A 23114-nucleotide genomic window follows, 5' to 3' on the forward strand; every position below is an offset into this window, starting at 1 on the left:
TGACTCCTGATCATCAACACGTGATGTGTCCTGACACAACTCTCCCGATGGTTAGAGGATTAGCCTAACCGGGGGATGGATGGTGGTGAGACCAGTAGATGGAAGCATGGACTTGAATTTTTTTTCAAGTCCATGCCGTTGTCCACTGGTTACTTAGATAAGCTTAACAATTAGCAAATAGCACCAAAGCTGGTAATCTGGGGAGGTAAGGCCACTCCTCAAATGGCAGCAGACAGAACTGCTCTCCCGAAGGAGGCCAAGGTGTCCAGCCTAAGTGGTGCTTTGCAAATGTATGCGGCGACTTCCAAGTTGCCACCCTGCAATTGTTGGATTCTCTGGCCCACCACCACCACATCACCACCGCTCTGATGGAATGGACCCTCAAATGCTCCTGCCGTAACTTGGGACGTGAAGAGGACCTGGTCAGAAGGGCGTCGAGATTGGGATAGATGTGGTTACCCAGTCTCCTGATTGCTGTCACCAAAGCCACCTGGATGTTTGTGAAAACCCTTGGGGCCACATCGCCCCTCCCTCGGGTGTAGAAATCGGCGAGGATGCATCGGCATGTGGAGGTAAGCATCCTGAAGATCTACCAATGTAATCCAGTCTCTTTGTTGCAGGGAGCTCCTGATAGAGCCCAGTGGCTCCATTTTGGGACTTGAAGATGTTGCGCCTTGAGGAAAATGTTGAGTTTCCTTAGGTCTTCTTTGGTTCTTTCGGTAAAGTCACGTAGAATGATAATAAAATAATAAATTGATAAAATAACACAATAATATTCTCACGACGTTTCGGCCACAACACAAGCGGCCTTCATCAGGTGAAGGGGGCGAGACTGTCTGGTAGGACAGCGCTGGAGTGAAAGAGCCACGTTCAGATACGGCCTTTAAGCCTCAACTTTAGCAACACGGATAGCTACGGGTCCCGTTCAGACGGACGAGTTAATCCATGGTCGGAAGAGAGGAGGGGGAGAGAGACAGCTGCGAGGCGCTGTTATACTCCATGTTGTACACCATACCATTAACCGTGGTGTGAGAGGTATTAAGAGTCAATGCCAGCGAAAGAGCTGCGGTCTGAAGGTCATCGTAAAATACCATTAATTAAGAACGGAAATGGTTTAAAACATCTTTCCAATGGTTACTAAGCCAGAATCCATCTTCTCGATTGAAATTGTCTCTGTGCTTGTATATGTGAATGGCCTCCTGAACGAATCTCTCATGGTAGCCGGTTGGTTTGCAAAGAACCTCCGTCTTGGAGAAGTCAATGTCATGTGAGCCCACTGAATTATAACAGTGATCTGCCACGGCAGAGGAGTTCGTCCTACCGTGTTTCAAGTCTGCTTTATGTTCGCGGATGCGGTCCCGTAGCTATCCGTGTTGCTAAAGTTGAGGCTTAAAGGCCGTATCTGAACGTGGCTCTTTCACTCCAGCGCTGTCCTACCAGACAGTCTCGCCCCCTTCACCTGATGAAGGCCGCTTGTGTTGTGGCCGAAACGTCGTGAGAATATTATTGTGTTATTTTATTTTATCAATTTATTATTTTATTCTCATTCTACGTGACTTTACCGAAAGAACCAAAGAAGATGAATCATTGCAGTCACGAAAGCTTTAAATCGAAATTTCCTTAGGTCCTTTGCCCTAACGCCCCAAGAATGTTTCCTTACTACGGAACATCTCGTGTAGAGTCCCTGACTTTGTTGATGAACTGGCGGCACTGATTGTATGGCCTGAATGTCGAGCAGCCGTGAGACTTCCTGGTTGAGAGCCTGAGAGAGTTCGCTGGATCCTCGGCTGGCGGTATTGGTCGAAATCCGCTGAAGGAAGGTAGCCCTTGCACATTCAATCGGTAACCTTGTTCCACGACGCCACCTACCCATGCGTCTGTTGTCGTGCACATCCGGAATTACGGCCCCCTTTTGGACTCGGGGTGGGGGGGGGGGGTGGTATGGGGAGGCCTGGCCGCTCTGCTGTGCGTCGTCAGCACTGATCACGCTTGTTCGTCGGAGCGGCTGCGTCGTGCTGGCGCTGGAGCCGCTTCGGCTTGTCCCTCGCCTCTGGCGAAGCGGAACGTGCATGCCGGTTTAGAGGCGAGTGTCCTGCTGAGCCACTGGGTCAGATGTCCAGGGGCGCGAAACAAGCGAAAGGACTTGAGTGGCTCTGCTTTCTTGGTATCGGCAGAAAAAAACCAGTGAGCCTTATGAGAAGTGGGCGGAGAAAGCATCACGTTCTGTGACCCTCGCGGGAAATGCTCGTATTTACAGATAAATAAGTGACATGGACGCAGAAAAATTGTTACCATCTAAGGATAGCGCAACTTCAGTGATACATATTTATTAATGCGGCCAGTATGAGTGAATTACTTGGTAACCATAATCATTTCTAATTATTATCACATAATTCACTGTTATTGGCCACATGAAAGAAACTGGAACCACTAAAGTTACAGCACCCTGGGTGGTACCGACAAGTGAAATATCTGCCCTGGCCTCGTGGACTATCAGCCAACTCTCCTTAAGATAATACAGAGGTTCGGGATGGTAGAATTGTGAATGCACAGGATATGGTTTGCGAGATTGCGTCAATGCTGTTGGTACAGCACCGGTTGTCGAGTGAGTGTGGGGGCGGGGGTGTGTGGCGTTTTGGAGTGGCCTCTGAGTAATGATTTCCATACACACTTGCATCACGTGTGCACACTTGTCACGCACAACACACATGTTACGACCATTTTTGCCAAAGAATTTAGGCATCAAGTGCGGTGGGATGTTTCAAGTATGCGGTTAAACACGTTTAAGAAAGTTTAACTTTCTTCAAATGTAACCGTCCTGTCCGTGTTGTGTAAAGCAAAAACGCCGTGACGCGAATGTGTGCCGTTAAGGTCACCCACGGCCAGTGCAGCTGATGCCAGTGGAGCTGATGCCACCACATGAAACCATTGCCTCCTTCCGTCTGCTAGATCCCGCAGCTGTTCCCGTCGTCCTTACCGGACCTCTGAAGGCAGCTCTGATCGTCCAATCGACCCAACCATCTGGCGTTAGGTTTTCCCCTTTTGTGTCCTCTGGCCTCTTGGTGCTACCCCATCCTCAGCTCGGTCGCCTGGCCTCCTCCATCCTGAAACGCTTGCCCCACCTCTCTGCAACTTCCTCTTCCAAATTGCATCTTGCGTTGCTTTTCCGACAGACACGCTCTCTGCACAGACCTCCACGTTGCTCGCCCCCATATGCTGCTGTGATAATTCCTCAAATTCTCCGCGTGTGTCTTGTTTTTCAAAGGCCAGACGCTTGCGTACCGAGCTGCTTCATTAGAGGCCCCCAACCCTTTGATGTGTCCGTTTCCATTTGTGGCTATAGAGAATTAGATTAGAAGCAAAGTTGTTTTAACAGTTGACCAACGGTACCCTTTAGGGGATTTGCTCGTTGTCCTTTTTTTTTTCCAAGTACAGGCATCGGCAAAAAAGCATTGTCGTGTGGCAGGTGGCCACTGCAGAGTGACACCAAAGAGCGCTCCGCTCTTTGGACCCGAACACGTGGCTTTACAGCTCCGAAATGCCCGAATGGCGTCTTGTAAAGCCATTGAAACTCGCCCGTCTAAATCAAACGGCAAACACTCGGTTGTAGCCCCAGCACAGCCATAGAATAGCCACCTCCGCTTCGGGTGCCCTCAGGTCTGTAGCAAGCACGACTTGTGGTCGGGTGTGTGTGTGTAACATTTTTATTTAATGAGGAACAAAGTGTGCCATACTCTTGCTCCAGCTCAGCAAATTCAGTCAAGTTGTGCTGTTGGCAAGAGGGCTCACCTTGCAAGAGAAAAGTTGTGACTTCAAATTCTTCTTGGGCAACAACTCGGTTTTTTATCCATCTGGGGTAGATACAATGAGTCGCACTTTGCAGGAAGCCCACAGTGGTAATCCTGTGGGAAGACTAGAACTTGGCACAGGAATGTGTAATTTCCACCGCTGGTTCAAGGCTACCGATGGAGATGAGAATCGATGTATTTTTCGCTTGATATAAGTAAATTATGACGGACAGTTGAATGCTTGGAAATTACACTGAGAACCACGATAGAAGAACATGTGGATTAAAGAACGTAAGAAAGTTATAGAGACACCATATCGACTACGAAGACTAGCGAGTGAACTTGGGCAGGGCACTCCCCCTGGAAGGGATGATGCCCGGCGGTCGAGGCCTAACGACTGTCGAGGCCTAACAACGGTCGTGACTTAGCGGCGGTCGTGACTTAACGACGCAGCGGCTACCAAAGGAGTGAACATGCCTGAGAGGGATGTCCACCGCGCAGTTAAACTAAGCTCGTGCACAGCGGTGCTCACATGGATCGTTGCCGTCACGTGACGGTGGGAGATGGTGGCGGCGTTGGGCAGAAGCCTTCATCCAGAAGTGGATGTCGTGGCGTCGTGGCACTTTTGTTATCAGCAGGATAACGAGCTGAGGTTGAGTCACTGTTTGTACGTTTCAGCGTTGGTTCTAGTTTCTGGATTTGGTATTTAAAAGTCAATGTTGCTTTCCCCATTTTTCCAGTTCAAGCGCACGTTTGTTTTAATTGCATTAGTCACAAAATAGACTGGCACTTTTTAATTTATATAAATGAAAATGGACAATTTTATTCTAGACAGCATCGGATGCCCCATAACACTTATATTAAATGTGGTTTATCTTGTGCAGTCTATGCACTAGTTTTGCCACACAACTGCATCTACTCACCCTATTGTGACCCATTCATTCCAGGAGAGCCTCTCTGAGGCTCAAAACCCATTTTTCCACGAGGGTATTCCATTGGTATGTTTGGCCAATTCCACCTTGTGGAGTATTTTGAATGGCTATTGTGCTCGACTCACAATTGAAAGGAAGTGAGTTAAAATCACTCTGCAGGGTTGACGCAGTCCTTCCTCCTGATTCGAGTTGGACTGGACCAGTGGTGAGGTGACTGCAGAGACAAAGATCTCCCGTATAGCCTTAGCAGACTGTTGGGGCAAGTGCTGTTAGCGAGCACCTATGAAGGCCGGCACGCGACACGAGGGGGTGGGCAGCCAGCACAGTACCCGGCCTCCTTTGTCTCCCCAGTGGCGATGTTTTTACACAGCGTACCAGGTACTCATTTGAGGCTGAGTCGACCTAGGGGAGTCCCAGGGCCGGTTCAGATAATGCCCACTGATGTTTGCTGTGAGCGGGAATTGAACCCGGGTGGCCGGGTTCGCGCTAACCGCTCCCTGTAAGAGGTGCCAGCACATGCTGTCTCACCCACCACAATGCACGTGTGTGCGTGTATGTGACATGCGTGTTTAAGATCTAATGTGCTTATTTTGGAGACACGGTTAACTGTCTTGTTCTTGTAGAGAATTGGCAAGAGTGGTGGCGACACGTATGGGAATCGAGTCTCCTTACAAGCGCTGAAAGACCGCTGCGTAGTGGCCGCGCCTCGTTGGGGACTTAGTGGGGCGTACACCTCCGAGTGCTGGGCCACACGGAGAGGAGTGGGAGACGGACGCAGCGTGGGGCGGTTGTGCGGAACGAGAGGTGGGAGAAGAGTCTGTGGGACGTGTGGCATGAGGGATGGGAGATGTATGGAGTGAGCGAGGTGGAGACAGGCACCGTGAGGAGGATCTGTCGAGTGGAAGAACTGGGGACAGCGTGGGGAGAAGCAGAGACGCAGAAATGCATCGCGCGCTTTCAGATGCGCTTCTACGGCCGCCTGGAATGCTCTTCCTATATTAGGAAGCCACTGGAGCTATGACTTTTAAATGTAGATTAAAACACATTTTTTGAGAATTGCTGTCTGTCTTTAGTTTGTTGTCATTCCCCCGGACCTCCGATTGGCACGGTTGGCTAATGTACGGAGTGAAATAAGTTGATAATACACACATGTAGTACGGAGATGTGGTGTGCGTAGTGGGAGGGGTTTGGACAATATGGGGAGAATTGGAGATGCAGAGTGGACATTTGTGGAGGAGGAGGTGTGTAAGGTGGGAGGTGTACGGAGTGAGAGACGAAGAATTATGTCGCGCGAATATGCGTGGAGTTTGATGCAAAGAGACGCGTGGAGCAAAAGGCAGATGATGCACGTAGCGACAGAGGGTGGCGGCAGGAACGGCACGGGAATTGTGCGGTGTGGGAGAAGCCAGGAGATGGATGGAGTGAGGGACGTGGAGAAATGCAGCGCGGTAGAGGTGGTATGGAGTGAGAGAGCGTGCAGAGAGATGCCCAGCATCGTATAGACGGTGAGAGAGAAACAGAATCATGGAAACACACAGCATGAAATGCATGCTTATTGTTGGAAGAAGGAGCTAACATTTCCTGTTCCAACATGTACGTGCTCTCTCATGTTAAATTTGTGTCTGGTCCTCTGAAGGGCATAGTATCGAGGTTTCTCCGAATTCACACACGCGCGCACGTGCACGCTCACCGTAATGGAATAGCCATTTCACTCTGAAGCGGTGATCGCCCCACCCCCCACCACCGTCTTTTGGGACGTGCCAAAGGGCGCGGTTACGCGCCGGCCCGTGATGGGGGAGAGGGACCGGGACAGCGTTTGGTTGATTTGCGGGGCCCGTTGGCAGCCTCCGATGGCGGCCTCCCGATGCGGTTGGAGGTGAAGCGAGGGAGAAACGCACGCTCGGCACGCGTAGCCCTGCCGTCGGCCCCACCGCCGCGCCCCTGGCAGCACGGCCTCCCGACGCGACCGCCGGTTTACAAAGTGTTGCATATACCCAACGGTGTTGCGGTTGTTGTGTGATTCATTGCTGTCTTTTGCCTGGGGATTTCTTTAGGTGAGAAGTCAGAGGTTTACTCACCGCTCAGTCCCCGAGTCGTTGTTTTTGGTACGTATATAGTCGGGCCGCGCATGCCTCCTGGCCTCTCGGCCGCACGCCCCATGCGCCTCTTGCAGCCTGCATGGTACGCTGCGAATCTTATTAACCGTTGATTGCCTTGCCCCACGAGTCCGCCACCTTGGGCTGTGCGCTTTATACACGCATTTGCATTGTGTCCTTCCAGTGGCACATTGAGCTTGTGGTGAGGCACGGTTGTGGAGGAGGAGGTGGGGGTGTCTGTAACGCAGAAAATGCCGCACTGCCATTTTGCCTTTTCCGGTGAACTGGTCTAATTGTGAAAGTTGACATTCCAAGCACAGAAGGGTTTGCCCCCAGGGCTCACTCTGAGCCACTCTGCCCCCCTTCCTTATCTCTGCATGACTCTGGCCACACGAAATGTCTGCCCAACTCTTTCACCTCTTTTAATATTTCAATTATATCTCGAATGCCTGCAAAACTTTTGTTAATTTGTTTTGAGACGTCGATTGACGGGCACACTATTTACTTATCCAACCCACTTGCTCTGATTGGAGCTAGCTCAAATTACAAATGCCTACTAAGTATCACCTGCTTTGTGTCGTGCATTTGTGCAGATGATTTATAAAAATGTTTACATTTTAAGTTCCATTAATTTTATTAGAATGAGTAAAAAATGCAGTAAAAAAATAAATCCAGTGCCATATGCATCAATGTCCCATTTGAACAAACATTGTTGTGACGTTGCCAGTAATGCACGCACACAAATAACAAAAGCTTATTAAGTTTGTCCGCAGCACTACCTTGAACATAAACGATTCTTGAGACTGATTGTTGTGTTGGTGATAAGATTTTTTGCGGTAAAAAATGGCAAAATGCACAAGTATTGTGTTGAGATTGATGTTTAATATTGGAAATGGCCTTCCAGCAACATAAGTTAGATCCCAATCTCCATTTCCAGGCAGTGGAAGGGCCTACTCTTACACATCCGTAGATTTAACCACATTTCACCCTGCTGGTCATTGCTAATTGAAGGCGGGGGAGCATAGACGTTGCAGCGCGGAACAGCACAACTTAGAAGTTTTTGTCACGTAGGCCCCTTTCCCCTGACGACGACATGATAAGCGGTTTGCGTCCCAGGAGAACGATTTGGCGACAGCCGTAGATGACTGGCACACCGCATTACTACGGCATACGGGAGGGTCGGCAAAGTACCAGTGCCGCCTATGTAACTACGCAACTTTGAAACATCGCAATAGGCGCAACTGCAATGGGTGAGTGTTGGGGTAAGAGTACGGTAAGTCCTCACTTAATGCGTCTCCGCACATGGTGTTTTTGCCCCAGCACGATTATTTTTTTCCAAAGGGAACACTTTTTTTGCACTGTGCGGAAACGCGCGTCGTTCTACAACGCGGCTCCTGAGCGGTCGAAGACGAACTACTTTCGTGATTTGCTCGGCCGAGCGGTACGGGAGCTTCAGGGTGCACGCGTGGAATGATATGGTACCCGACGGCTTGCCCTCATCTCGGTTCGTTACCAGGCGTGCGTTCACCGTGTCTCGTCACAATTGCACCGTTGCGTTATTTCTTCCGGGCAAGTTGTTTTTGCCCAGCTCGTTTTCGCCAAACGCGGCACTTTTCAGGGGTCTCGTCAACCGCATTAAACGAGGACTATGCCGTGCGTTACCTTTAGGAAGTATAACCACGTTTCCCGCCGTTAGATCAAACACCGTCGTTTATTTTACGAAAGAAGTCTTTGACAGCACCATGTTTGGCGGCTAACACGTTCCTCATTAACCCGAACCCTAAAAGTGGGAGAGAGAAACCCCCCCCCCCCAAGTTATTTAATTTAAAATACAAACTTTTGCAGCGATTTTTTTTACTTTACACAAATGTCAGTATTGCCCATGCATTCTTGCGTTCTTGAAACCGACCGCGTTTTCCTCTTACTTCACTTTCTGCAAAGGTCGAAAATTAAACGTATATGCCAGCACCTTTTGTGGGTTTTGGTTTGCGAATAATTTCGACGCCTTAATGAAACCATTAGAGTTTCCACTACTTGCGATGCACAACGGGGGAACATTTTAAAGCTCCTGGTAACTGACGGATGTTATCCAGAATACGTTTAATCACGCGCTAGTTTAATACCAACGGTGCTTGTTCAAAATAGTGGTCGCCCACACCTCCCAGTGGCCCCGTGTGATTTATTTTCTGCCAATCGGAAGCATTTAAACGCTCGGGTCTAAAACCCTCTCACGTATCACTGCGGTGGACTGCTGTGATGCATACAACTTCTACGAACTTACAACTTCTACGAACTTACAACTTCTACGAACTTACACTTACGAAATATTGTCCACATTTGGGGGTTTCTTTTGATTCCTAAAATCACGTAAAATATTCTTGGGGTCTTTCGGTAAATTCACGTGGATGGGTTAAAAGAAAATAACAAAAAACTACGACGTTTCGATCGTAACACAAGCGGTCGTCGTCAGGAAAAGGGGTGTAAGAAGAAAAAGGGGGTGAGAAGCTCAACCCCCTTCACCTGATGACGACCTCTTGTGTTGCGATCGAAACGTCGTAGCTTTTTTTGTTGTTTTTTTGTTATTTTCTTTGAACCTATCTACGTCAATTTACCGAAAGACCCAAAGAATATGAATTCCTGCAGTCACGAAAGCTTTAAGTCAAGATCACTTAAAACTATATTTTGGTTTTGTTTCCAATAATTCAAGCAAGCTGAGGTTTAATGAGTGGAGCATTGGCAGTAAAATTATTTTGTTTGGGATGTGTCTGTTTTGATAAGAGGGGATGATGGTTTATTTAACGAGATGAGGATCTCCCATTATTGATACCACTTGATTACCATTATTTAACCAGACGCAAAGTCACGGTGCATTGCCACAGAGAAATATGGGTAAAAATAAATATCAGCAGGATTCTGTTCTGTTTCTTCAAGTATGAATTCAAAAATAATTGTTAGCCCATCGGTTTGTTGGCTCTCCAGACCATTATCACTAAGCAGCGTTTATTAAGTAAGAAACAATTCTGGACGAGAATACTCTTGCCCATAGCATCGGCTCATGCAGCAGCGTTGATTTGATGTGCATTGTTTGGCCGATGAGACCCATAATTTTGAAACTGTTTCAGAGTTTGCTTGCTTGAGCTAATGCATTCTGCTTAATAATATTGGTTTAGGAAGCCAGTACGCTCACTGATTCAACATTTTTATTTGTGTTCAGACAGAATGGGGTTCATCGTTTTATTTGGTCACGTGTAGCCCTTTTGAGCTTAACTCAACTCGAAGAATCGGTTTACATCCCGAAGGATCGGTTTCCATCCCGAAGGATCGGTTTCCATCCTGAGGCTCTTGAGTTGACCCTCCTACGGAGGGGGGAGGTAAAGGAGGTGGTAGCTCGGCAAGTCTCAACAAATAATTAACTAAAACTAAACAATTTTTATTCTACCAGGTAAGGCCCCATTGAGCTATGTAGCTCTTTTTCAGATGTGACCTGGCCGCCACGACTGATAGCTCAACGAAGTGGCTCATCATCATAATCATCACTTGGAAAGTTTAGGCAGCCAAATACTCTTAAACGCGTGACGTTGATTCCCAATGTGGAGGTGAAAAACCGGAGGACCCGCCGAGAAATCCACGCGACCACGGGGAGAGAGAGAGAGAGAGACACGCAAACTCCACATAGACAACAGGCGTCAGGGTCGGGATTGAACCCACGAACTCCTGGAAACCAGGCGAGGTAGTTAACATCTCCTAGCCACCGCGGCGCCCTGGCGATGCAGCGTTGGGGAGCGCAGAAAAAGCATCGAATTGTTAATTCACCCAGCCAGTCACCGAATACATTTTACGGCGCAGTGCGGTGAAAAGCGAACAATCTGGTCTTGCGTTCGGTAAGTTGCGGTGGTTATCAGGGCACACAGGTGCCTGGTCCTGCACATGCTTTGCTTTTTGTAGCTGCATTCCAGAGATTCTATCTGGGGACTTCTGCTGCACAAACACACACAAAAAATATTCTGCCCAGAAGATGTAGTTAGTGGTGCAGTGGGCGCGAGTAGTGGAATGGCGGTGATGCACACACACACAGGCAGGATGCCCACGCATTTTTGCTTCCATTTAAGGGCAAATAGCGCTCCGCCAATGCGCTCGTCCACATAAACAGTTCTGCCACTCGTAGAGGGCAGATATAATTGTTTGGTCCAATTTGTTGCGAAGGTTTGCATCTCTCTCTCTCTCTCTCTCGAGAGAGAGAGAGAGAGATTGTTTAACACGTAGGCTTTCATGACCAATGTTATTCACAAAAGAGATTGTATTTGGATTTGATCGCGTGAATATGGATGTGTCGTTAAACCCGCCACCACCCGACACAGCCAATCAGTAAGGTTTGTCACGTAAACGTATTTAAGAACGGTTGTAATTACCGGCGAAACGCCACAACACTCCAATTGTAAATGTTGTAGTGGGTTTACTCTCCAACACACAATCGGCGTGCTGTACTAGTCACGAATTGGCCATTTTTTGTTTACGTGACAAACCTTACTAGTTGGCTGTGTCGGGTGGTGGCGGGTTTAACGACACATTTATATTTTTACGCGATCTAACCCCAAAAAAAAAACTCTATCAAGGAGAGAGACTGTTGGCAGCATCTGTGCATTCGTAATGTTTACGTGGATTGCATATAAGAGGAAAACCGGAGTGGACGCCCCTTGTGGATGAACTGACCCTGCCTTGGGAATGTGGAATGTCCATCCCCATGTTTTCAGGGATGCCGCCAGACGTAAGTGCCACCCCTCTTCCCCCCCCCCCCCCCCCATTGCTCAGTCAGAATCCACTTTCACTCTTGACTTAGCTTTACAACCATAGGATGCAACATTTTACCCCTCAATGTATTCACGGTTGTCTTTTTTACCCGGGAAAGTCTCGGGTGAGTTTCAAGACTTTTTCAGACAGGGGCCTGCCAAGTTGTTGCAGTCCGGGGTGATGCTGCTGCTGCCGCTGCCGCCGCTGCTGCCGCTGCTGCCGCTGCTGCCGCTGTTGCCGCTGCTGCCGCTGCTGCCGCTGCTGCCGCTGCTGCCGCTGCTGCCGCTGTTGCCGTGTGTAATCTCAGTTGAGTAGTTTTGCAAGTCAAATTTCAGCATTGGGATGTATGCAAATACCAGTTACATTGATTTAAACAAAAAATATATTTAAATAGGACTTCACTCTTCGTAATTTGTGAAGCATTGATCGGCAGGTGAGATATTGTCTGGTCTCCCTTAGCTGGTGGAATAATGGGGTTTGGACTGAGCCTCTCGTTATTGGGAATGTGGATTTATAAAGAGACTGCAGTCTTCTCCCGTTGTTGGCAAGGGATATATTCTGGAGGTGTTGGTGAGTAGCACATTTTACAAGAGATGATGATATTGGGCTACGTAATTTTATCTTTTACAGCTTCGAGAAGTGATCTCTCTCTCATCATATCACTTTCTCTCTCATAACTTTCTATCTCATAACTTTATCTCATAACTTTCTTATCACTTCATCTCCCATCACTTTATCTTATCTCTCTCTCGATGCAGCCGTTGTGTAGAGTTCCAGGTGCGATTCGCAGATAGCCAAAATTGCGGATAGCAAGTTCGTGAATAACGAGGGGATATCGTATTTGAGTAACAGGTTGGTTTCACTCAGATATGCAAAACTCATCAGGATGCAAGGTTTACCATGAGATGGTCGTGCACCACATAGATTTTAAAATCTATCTGTGCAGATGATAAATGTTATTCCCTCGTATTGCGTGTGTTTTCTGTAGGCACTCTGGTTTTCTCACACTATTTTCTTCACTCATTGAAATTGTCCAAAACATCCTATCCTGAAGAAACTCCAGTAATCTTAGGATTCAGTGAGGCTTACTAGATAGCACTTTATTATATACATAATGAACACACTAAGGCAGTTCACGATCATTTACAATATACAATATGAACATATTTACGTACAGTAATACCCCGATTTACGTCTCCTTTACGTCGTTAATACGCAGATACGTCGTCGCTTTATTACTAACACCGCTACCTGATTAGCGTCGCCTCGACCCCACACACTCACGTCGCTGACAGCATCGCCGGCCGTCCTTTCTCGTTATCCGTCACCTTAAGCCTCCACCGTCCTCTGTAAATCGCTTCTTGGATTGACGTCGTTTCCCTATTCCTCGTCGCACCTTTCAGGAACGCATCCCTGACGCAGACCAGAGTATTGCTGACCTATACCTGACCGTACAAGCACATTAAACAATACTTGACCCGTCGCAAGCGGTCGGCGCGCCGCGCTTTGAGTCCGGTGTACCGGAGTTTGATTTTTCTAACTGTTGGCTAACATTGGTGGCGAGTGGCATCGTGAACCAGTCGTGCCTGGGCTCCTCACTTCACCAACCTGCACCGACCACAAAAGCTCAAAAGTGCCACGCCCCCAATGCCATGGAGAGTGAAGATCACACGGCGCATAACGGTTTTCGATGCACACTGCATAAGTATAACTGCGAAAATGAACACAAATTCGTTACACATTGCATAATAAGCACACAACCCAGCGGGACACGTAATAACTCGACATACAAGTGAATGTGGCCTTTGGACTTGGTCAATCAAGTCTGCTGAGATATTTTTCACTTGTGTCATCTCGTGAGATCAGAAGAAAAAATGTAACTGTCCCCACGCCCAGCAATTCTTTGCTCAGTCTCGCGGCGAGGTTTGTGCGTTCTTAGAACTTGGGGAGACAGAGGCGGCGGTGGGCAGGTGGTGGGTGATTTAGAAATGTATCCGTGCCATGTAGGCAGTGATCACTGAAATAAATATAGAGAATATATCAGACTCAGTATTTATACTTCCGGAGGAATCCGACGAGCTATAAAGCTCTTTTTCACAGATGTCCAGGAGGGGCACGGGGTAAGAACGTTACAACAACAAACAGCACACAAACACGATAGGAGTGCAAAGTACAAGAAAAGTAAACAAATCACCCAAGCACGTACAAATACAACTGAACAATCCCCATCCTACCAGGAAAAGCACACTGCGGTTTTAACTTACTTTTTCAGAAACAACCAGGCCAGAAATGATAGCTCAATAAAGTGGCACCATCACTCGGGCATTTATAGCAGCGCAATAATCTAAATGCATGTTTCTAAATGTGGAGGGAAACACTGGAGTACCCGGAGAAAAAATCGACGCGACCACGGGTAGAACGTGCACACTCCAAATATACAACAGGCTTCAGGGTCGGGACCGAACCCCCGACGTCCTGCATACCAGGCGAGATAGATAACATCAACATACGTACGTATGCGAGGCAATTGGCAGCAGGCACTATTTGTCTTGTCTTAACTCCCCCCCCCCCTAAATTGTCCAATTGAAAGTTGAGTAAGGGCTTAGCACCTCGGCGGCAATATGCTTTCGGAAATGCCGAGGATTAGGTGAACACAGTTGTGCGTGTATGTTTAGTAGAAAAAGAGGGTATGGGTTTGTCAATGGCAGGTTGGGTGATGTGAATCAGTTTTTAAATTCAGTTCACCAGACCGTGAACAGCTGAATGCGGGGGGGGTAGTCTTGTTGAAGATGAACCACAAAAGATACGCTCAGCCATCGTGTCCTGCCTTTCTGCACGTGAATGGGACTGTGCTCAAAGCCATCAGTACATTTTACTGTGCAGGACGCCACTGTGTCGAGTGTAAATATTGTTACTGCGCCAAACGTGCATCACTCTGCCTGTCTTGTTATGTAGGCCAAGTCATCTGGAGAACGGTGACTTGGCCTACATTGCCTAGCCTGGTTCACGGTTTGAATCCAGTGGCCGCCCCGATTTAATACTGCGTGTTTAATGACCATAATACTACTACTACTATGGCACGCTATCCGCTTCACAATGGACTTCAAAAATCCCGTGACGCCATTCGCGAGAGCGGGGCCGCTTCATTGTCTGCATCACGGCCCTCTAGAATTGCCAAGAATGCCCGCAAATGGCACAATTGGGATTATATACGTACCGGTGGCAGACTTCGGTCGCTTTGAGTTCCTCACCGGGTTCAACGAAATACACTTGACGCTCGACATCTCCTGCACGAGGCGCGTTGCGCCATGTTTGCCGCGGCACGCGCCGACGCGGTCTCACCGACCGTGGCCTTTGGGTCTTGCCATTGCCAACCTCGGTAAGCCGGTCGCGAAATATTTCCTATCCACATGACCATCTGTGGGCCCGTTGCATAACTTGTTTTTTTTTACCGGAAGGGAGAAGACGCGAAATTTGTTTTCGAAATTTGAACAAACAGACACCGTGGCCTGAACGCGCGGCTTGACCTCTGGTGACCCCCTGCAGTGTGTGATGTTTCTGCAGGCATACCACGCATGGTTATTGTAAATCTAGAGTCTACGCGTGCGTGCGTGTGTGCATGCGTGTCACAGGCATATGCTGTGCATCGTACATGTGTGTTGCATGTTATAGAATAATGACCTTCGTGTGTGTGTGTACACGTTTGTCCCCGACAACAGTTTGTACACTGACATGCTCAAGTGAAAGGTGGAGCCCTGCAGTATCTTTGTCACGTCACTGCTGGCGGAAGACGCTCCGCTAGACGGAGCTCTAGAGCACCCCTGACGAGGGTATTTTGGCCTACTCTTTCACGCCGGACAGACCGTTTTGAAAGAAACGGGCCTGCCCATACTTTGCTTCGCCGCAAGGGACCTGCCGATCGGCTGACTGTGGTGTAGCCGTTTATACAGCCGGGTGGACGGAGGCGGTGGTGGTGGCGGGTATTTAAGAAACGTGCGCCGTTGTTTCAACTTCTGTGTCTGTAGATGGAGCCGCCGACCTCTGGAATGCGAGCGTAGGGCGGTGCTGTGACCGTTGCACCACGTGGTGCAGTCGTGTAGAGTAAAATCAACAGTTGGATTTCGGACGCAGCCCCATTTCACACTCGACGTGAACAGGACACGAAACCTTCACTTGCATTATTATAAGGTCGCAGTCGTTGCACACACAAAGTGCTTGCCACAATTGAACCGCAATACCTTGCTGATCTCGTCAAGGAGCAATAAACCATCATCACGTGAACGCCGGTCATCCTCGCAGCAAGCCGCTTTTGGCTAACCGTCGAACAAAGACGACGGTCACCGCATCGCGCGGCGCTTTCAGATGCGCTTCTGCGGTCGTCTGGAACGCTCTTCGCTCCGATATAAGGAAGCCACTGGGAGCTATGCACGTAAATAATCATCGAGATTGACAAACTAATTTCTTGAGAACTCCTCTGTGTGTTTAGTTTGTCGTCCTTCAACACCTCCGATTAGCGCGGTCGGATACGTCTCGCGCGAAAGTAGTTCAACACACCAACGCGCATGCTAGTCCGTCTTCAAACAGGCCTCTCCACATTCATCACTGTGCACACACTGATGAATTGCGTTCCAAAAGGAATTTCTATCCGACCAGCCGGTCCCAAACGCCGCCACCCTTCCTGCCAATGAACGTCCGCGTTTCCTTTTAAAAGGCCAGTCGGCCAAAACGTTGCGATTTAAACCTTCTCTCAAAACAATTTAATTTCATTTAATCAGATTATGTATACGTTCATTGAAGCAGCAACTTGATCGTATTTGTTTATGTGTGTGTGTATATAGAGTATATGCGGAGCGGTAGTGTAGTGGTTAGCGGTAACCCGAGTTTGTTTCCCGCTCACGGTCAACACCAGTGACAATTGTCTGAACCGGTCCTAGCCCTCCCCTAGATCAACTCGGCCTCAAATGAGTACCTGGCGGTCGGGCGTGGCGCTGGCCACCCATCCCCTTGTGTACCGTACTGGCCTTAATAGGTGCTCGCTAACAGCACTTACCCCAACAGTCTGTGGGGATATGCAGGGGGATATGTTTGTCTTTGTCCGCGAGATGCTTGCACGGCAAAGGTTGAGGTGGGACCGACTGCCTCGCGTCAATCGCGCGCCCCGCATCACGGCGTCAGCCACACAGCACCGTCACTCGAGATGCTGCTCGAGTGATACCTCCGTGTACACCCCGCGAAAGGCCAAAACTAACCCCCGCAATAACTAAATCGGTGCACAGAGAAACCGCGAATGATAAACACGCGATGTGCTAGGGTTTACCTGTAAGTTGTGTGTGTATATGTGTACATGGCGGGAAAGTATATGTGGTTACATATGTGTGTATTTGTTGAGAGGGAACGACTCGGGAGGTATGAGGAACTATAGGCGGTGATCCGGAACCAAATCTCCCCCCCTCCCCCACTCCCTCCCCAAGCTCTGCTGTTCCTCTGGATATGAAGGCGTTCATAGACAATTAATGAGGGCTTACACTTGCATGGCCGTTCGCGACAATCGACGCTCCTCAGTGCCAGGCGCTATTCCAGCGGTGGGCAACCTGCAGCCCGCGGGCCGCGTGCGTCCCGTGCAGCCCCTCGTGGTGGCCTGGTCTCGGTGCGTCTCTGGGGTGATGCGTGGGGGTCACGATGAGTGCACAAGCACGGTGTCAAGCATGCAGCCCACGGGGGTGGAGGAGGGCCACTCACGTGGCCCACTGACCATAGTCTGGGGTTGTCCATCACTGCCCTGTCTATTACAAGGCAATATAAGCATCTTCGTGAAAAAAAAAGTATGCAAAATTTAAAACAGATGCATCGGTGCACCATAAACGGTAACGTTGCATTTAATTAAGAGTTTTAGCGGCGCCACGGTGGCGAGATGTTAACTACCTCGCCTGGTATAGGGAGGTCGTGGGTTCGAACACGACCTTGGCGCCTTCTGTATATTTGGAGTTTGCGTGTGTCTCTCCCCATGATCGCGTGGATTTTTTTACAGATTCTCCAGTTTTTCCCCTCCACATTTAGATTTACATCGCGTGTTTAGAGTATTCGGCTGCTATAAATTTGCACGTGATGATAAGCCACTTCGTTGAGCTATCATTTGTGATAGCCAGGTCGCTTCTGAGAAAGTTACATAGCTCAGTGGGCCTTACCTGGTAAAATAAAAAAATAGTTTAGTGGAAAGACGCTTTCTTTTATACACTCGCCTGGGTCAGAAGAAAAATCGATGATCGTACATTGCCGAGCGTGTTGCTTTCGTCGTAAGGGTCAGATGAAAACGGCTGGCTTGGGCTTACAAATAGACACGCTCCATGAAAGTTACATTCACCACTATAACTTGAACGTGACCGGGAGTACGCCCACCGCGGAGTGTGGAGTGGTGAAATCGGCTCGTGTTCTAGGAGCTAGATGGATCATTACATCCCAGCACTGTCACTCTTTTGAGTTCTTACCCAATTAAACAAAATAAAACTTGACTTGGAGAGATGGCGATGTCTTTGGGAGGCCTACATCCAGCAGAGGATCGATGATGGCTGATGAGGATGATGATGAATCAATAGGACTAGTACAAATATGAATGTGTAAAAATTATTATTAACTTTAAAAACGAGGTGCTAAATAAGTTCAACGTACACACATACAGCTGTGGAGGTTACCTGCGGCTTCTCAATGGCGGCAGTGGCCCTGTGGCGACCTGTTGTGGACCCCCTGAGCATCGACACAAAATCATCTGTTGCAAGGGAGACCTGAGGTCCTTTTCCTTTTATTCGTGAATGCACCGCTATTGACGGTGGCTGTCGACGGTCGTGCGAGGCGGACTCAAATCTGCCCTCAACAAATCGCGTCCCTTCGTGTGCCCGCTTGCAGACGCCTTGCTCGCCGACCTGGAGTCGACCACGTCGCACCTGTCCAAGCGTCCGGCGTTCCTCCAGGAAGACCCGTACACCGTGCCCACGGCATATCCCGGGGACGCCGGCGCCCCGCACGCCGCCTTCGGCAACAGCCACGCGCAGCGCGCGAGGCCAGGGGACGACGTGCCCCCGCCCATCCCACCCCCGCCGTCCCTGCAGGCTCTCAACGGCGGCGACTCGGACGACTTCCACCCACGCCCGCCGCCACCCCCCGCCTACGTCCCCAGTTACAACAACCAGGTGCTTCATCCCGCCGGCTCCGAACGTTTGGCTGTGTCGCCGCTGGCGGCGGGTTTTCTTCTGGTGCTCTCCAGCTCTCTCCGATGAATCAGAATATGTATATATATTTTTTTACAAATGTCCAGTAGGGGCACGGGGTAAGAACGTTGCATCAACAAATAATCACACAAACACGATAGGAGTGCAAAGTACAAGAAAGGTAAACAACTCGCACAAACAAACACAACACATTAATCATCCCCATCCTACAGTTTTTCCCTCCACATTTAGAAACATGCGTTTGAAGTATTTGGCTGCTATAAATTTCCATCTGATTAAGCTGCTTCGTTGAGCTATCATTGGTAATTGCCAGGTCGCTTCTGAAAAATAGTTATATAGCTCAGTGGGGCCTTACCTGGTAAAATAAAATAAAAAAATGTTTTAAATAGATGCCGATATTTATCATTTAAGTTGGTATTCACTACGCCATATACAAGAAGAAGAATACAAAAACCACAAGCATTGTGTGACGACATTGAGCGTCGCTTGTGTGGTGTGGCACAGCGCTAGTCCAGCAGAGTTTGCGAGGCCACAGCTTGGCTCGAGTTTATTATTATTATTATTGAACCACTTTGAGAACCGGCGTCTTGTATGCCCTTCTGCGCCTTCAAGGTGGCGGATAGCAAGGGGCAAGCGAGGCCTGGCGTTCCCGGTGCCCCACGTGTGGTGGCTGCGTCCGGAGACCACGAACACATCTACAGGTGGGTGGCGCGCGTCCCTAAGGTTTGCTCACTCGTCTCATCCACTCGCGTACGCTCACGTACGCCATGTCATGTGTTTAAGCACGTGACATGGCGTACGCTCACGTACGCCATGTCATGTGTTTAAGCACGTGACATAGCGTACGTTCGCGTACGCCATGCCATGTGTTTAAGCACGTGACATGGCGTACGCTCACGTACGCCATGTCATGTGTTTAAGCACGTGACATAGCGTACGTTCATGTACGCCATGCCATGTGTTTAAGCACGTGACATAGCGTACGTTCATGTACGCCATGCCATGTGTTTAAGCACATGACATAGCGTACGTTCATGTACGCCATGCCATTTGTTTAAGCACATGACATAGCGTACGTTCACGTACACCATGCCATGTGTTTAAGCACGTGACATAGCGTACGTTCATGTACGCCATGCCATGTGTTTAAGCACGTGACATAGCGTACGTTCACGTACGCCATGCAATGTGTTTAAGCACGTGACATAGCGTACGTTCACGTACGCTATGTCACGTGTTTAAGCACAGCTGCCACATTTCTAAAACACCTCATGTAATTAGATGCAAACGTCTACCCTGCGGCGAGATGTTGACTACCTCGCCTGGTGTACAGGAGGTCGTGGGTTCGATCCCGACCCTGACGCCTGCTGCTGCTGTATATTTGGATTTTGCGTTTCTCTCTCTCTCCCCCCTTGGGAGTGTGGATTTTTCTCCAGGTCCTCGGGTCCTTACCTCCACATTTAGAATAGAGTATTTGGCTGCTACAACATTTCCACATGATGATATGCCACTTCGTTGAGCTATCATTTATGGCCTGGTTGCTTCTGAAAAACAAGTTAATACCTCAGTGGGCTTTGCATGGTAGGATGGGGATGGTTTAGTTTTATTTGTTTGTGTTTGGGTCATTTGTTTACTTTTCTTGTACTTTGCACTACCATCGTGCTTTGTACTGTTTGCTGTTGTAACGTTCTTACCCACCCCTACTAGACATCTGTGAAAAAGAGTTTTATAGCTCATCGGATTCCTCTAGGGTAAATAAATATGCTGATTCTGATCCACTCCTTTTAAAGCCACGTTATTATTGATTCAGTGTCTTGAGTGTTGTGTTTAGTCCATGCGCGCCCCTGCCAACGCAGCAGCAGCATCACCAAAGAATGTCTTCACACACTGTGTAATTGTCATTTATGACAAGCTTTGGACAAAATATTGCTTCAAATTGCAACTCTCTTTGCGAAGTAACGCTTGACGGAAATCTGGGTGGACATTACTGGACGTCTGTGAAAAAAAAGTTTCACAGCTCATTGGAATTTATCCTGCAGTCTAAATAAAGATTGTGATTCTTTATTTCTACGTGACTTTCGGTAAAGTCATGTAGAAGGGAAACAATAAAATAATTAAAATATAAAACAATAAAAAATCTTCACGACATTTCGACTGCAACACAAGCAATTTTCTTGCTGTGGTTTTTACACCTGATGATGATTGCTTGTGTTGCAGTTGAAACGTCGTGAGAATTTTATTGTTTTATATTTTTATTATTTTATTGTTTCCCGTCTACGTGACTTTACCGAAAGAACCAAGAATGTGAATCCCTGCAGTCACGAAAGCTTTAAATCTAAATTCTGATGGTGCTTGTGTGATCAGAGCATCCGTGCGTGCAATGCATAGTCCACGTCTCTACCGTCTTTCTACACTACCGTGTGCAAAGCTCTTTGCACGGTGCAATCTGCTACCAAAACCCCCTTCGTGGACTGTTTTTGCCAGGGTCTTGATCCTACATGCACACTCTTGAAAATTAGTTTTTTTGCTCATTGGAACTTACCCAAAATAAACTGACCGACTAAACACACATTGCGCGTGGGTTCCAACAAAAAGAATTGCCCGCAAATTAACCAATTGGGATTATGCATTGGGAGTATCTCCCCCGATTCGCAGACCAGCTTGGGCACTCGTAGGCTGGGGTCCGTGGCTGTCTCCCCGTTACGTCTGTGACTTCCTGCACCTCCGCGGATGCAAATTGTACAGTGTTGCGAGATGGAACTTGGCAGGAATGATGCGATGTTCCAGAACGGTAGAGCCAGCATTATGTAAAACACTGCTGGACACAACCTCCACTATTTCACTTGGCACGTCACAAGTCGTTGTTCCACTAGTTGGCCTGCGTTTCACTAGCTAATGCCGTATTTCACCAGCTGATTTTTGCGTTTCACCACGTGGTCCTGTATTTGACTAGTTAAAGCTGTAATTCACTCGTTGTTTTTTTAGTTTCACTACTTGCCGCTGTTTCTCTAGCGGGCCCTGCATTTCACTGGTCGTGTGTAACTCGTCTGGCCCTATGTGTTTTCTCCAGCTGCCCCCCCCCCGTAACGCCCCGTGACGAGTGTATGCGTGTGTGGTTTTTTTCGTGGCTGGCCGTATTTTTTTTCCAGTTTGCCGAACAAGCCCAAGTCGGCCGAGCCGTCGCCCTCCTACTCGTCGTCCTTCGGCCTGGGCAGCAACCTGTCGGAGCTCGACCGCATCCTTCAAGAGCTCAACTGCGATCAGTACTCCTTGCCCGGCAACGGTAAACCACCGCGAATGCCGCGCTCCGTAACCGGGCACGAAGTTGTCGTTGCGCACGTCTCAATATGTAAATTACGCCGGTTCCTATTTTGCACGTGGGGGGGGGGGTGATATATAAGAGCTTCAAAATGTACCTGTGGCAGTGTAAACCGCACGTTAACATTCAACTTTGCGTTATCGAAAATAACAATAATAATAACAACGTATAAAATAATTCTGTTTCGCCTTTGCGGAGCATGCCAATATTGGAGACAGACGGTCGTTGTTGCCAGGTTGCAAAAATATTCCCCCTCGAGTATCCCGTTAGTGAGTGGGCCGAGATGCTCACAGTGATGGATAATAAATATAGATGATTTTGGGCCGTTTCCAAATGGTAGGACTCGGCTAGCCACGGTCCATAGGAAAGCAATTCTACGGCCCTATCCGGCCTGTAGGCCACAGCAGCAGGTGTCAGGGTCGGGATCGAACCCACGACCTCCTGTCCACCAGGCGAGGGCCAGCCGTGCTAATCGGAGGTGCGGTGGGGAAGGGCAACAAACTGAACACAAAAAGGAGTTGTAAAGAGTTTTCAATCTAAAATGCGTGCACGTGTGTGTGTGCGTGTGTGTGCGCCCACAGATGCTGTTGCCCCCACCGGTCAAGTGCCGGGTGGCCACGACGCCGACTTCCCCAGAAAGGAAGGAGGGGCGGCGGTGGTGTTTCAGGGCGGCCCGGGGGGGGTACCACTGGCAGGTGGAGCGGCCGGGGACAAGGGCTTCGGCCCGGTGGGGGCCGCTGGGGGCCGCGGGGTGCAGCCCCAGGCGCGGCCTAGCGTGGACAACCTTCTCAGCGAGTTGAAGGGCTCCGTGCCGCCCGCCGATGCCGCCAGGTATGGCGACGCGCTACACCGCGGTGTTATTGGTGAATGTGTTGACTTTTATGTGATTTGTCCTTGTGCACCGCTGGACTTTACCACCCCCCTGGTTCTGGCTATTTCTCGCTTTCTGTACGTGGGGGGCGCTTTGG

At 48.9% G+C, this 23114-nt stretch overlaps 1 protein-coding gene across 2 annotated transcripts in view; it reads left to right on the forward strand.

The window, feature by feature from the left end:
• The window catches only part of LOC116950087 (paxillin-like), a 45828-nt gene that overhangs the window by 10881 nt on the left and 11833 nt on the right, over positions 1-23114 (forward strand). Inside the window, exons 2-6 of one of the 2 annotated variants that reach the window (XM_032967523.2) lie at positions 6775-6825; positions 18505-18788; positions 19440-19528; positions 21977-22110; positions 22728-22977. In XM_032967523.2, coding sequence (XP_032823414.2) covers positions 6775-6825; positions 18505-18788; positions 19440-19528; positions 21977-22110; positions 22728-22977 — 808 coding nt within the window. The remainder of the gene's footprint in view (positions 1-6774; positions 6826-18504; positions 18789-19439; positions 19529-21976; positions 22111-22727; positions 22978-23114) is intronic. The other variant, XM_032967524.2, reaches the window with a different exon arrangement.

Source organism: Petromyzon marinus, chromosome 38, assembly GCF_048934315.1.
Source record: "Petromyzon marinus isolate PM22_M1 ecotype Great Lakes invasive population chromosome 38, UKy_Petmar_22M1.pri1.0, whole genome shotgun sequence".
In the NCBI taxonomy this organism is placed as follows: Eukaryota; Metazoa; Chordata; class Hyperoartia; order Petromyzontiformes; family Petromyzontidae; genus Petromyzon; species Petromyzon marinus.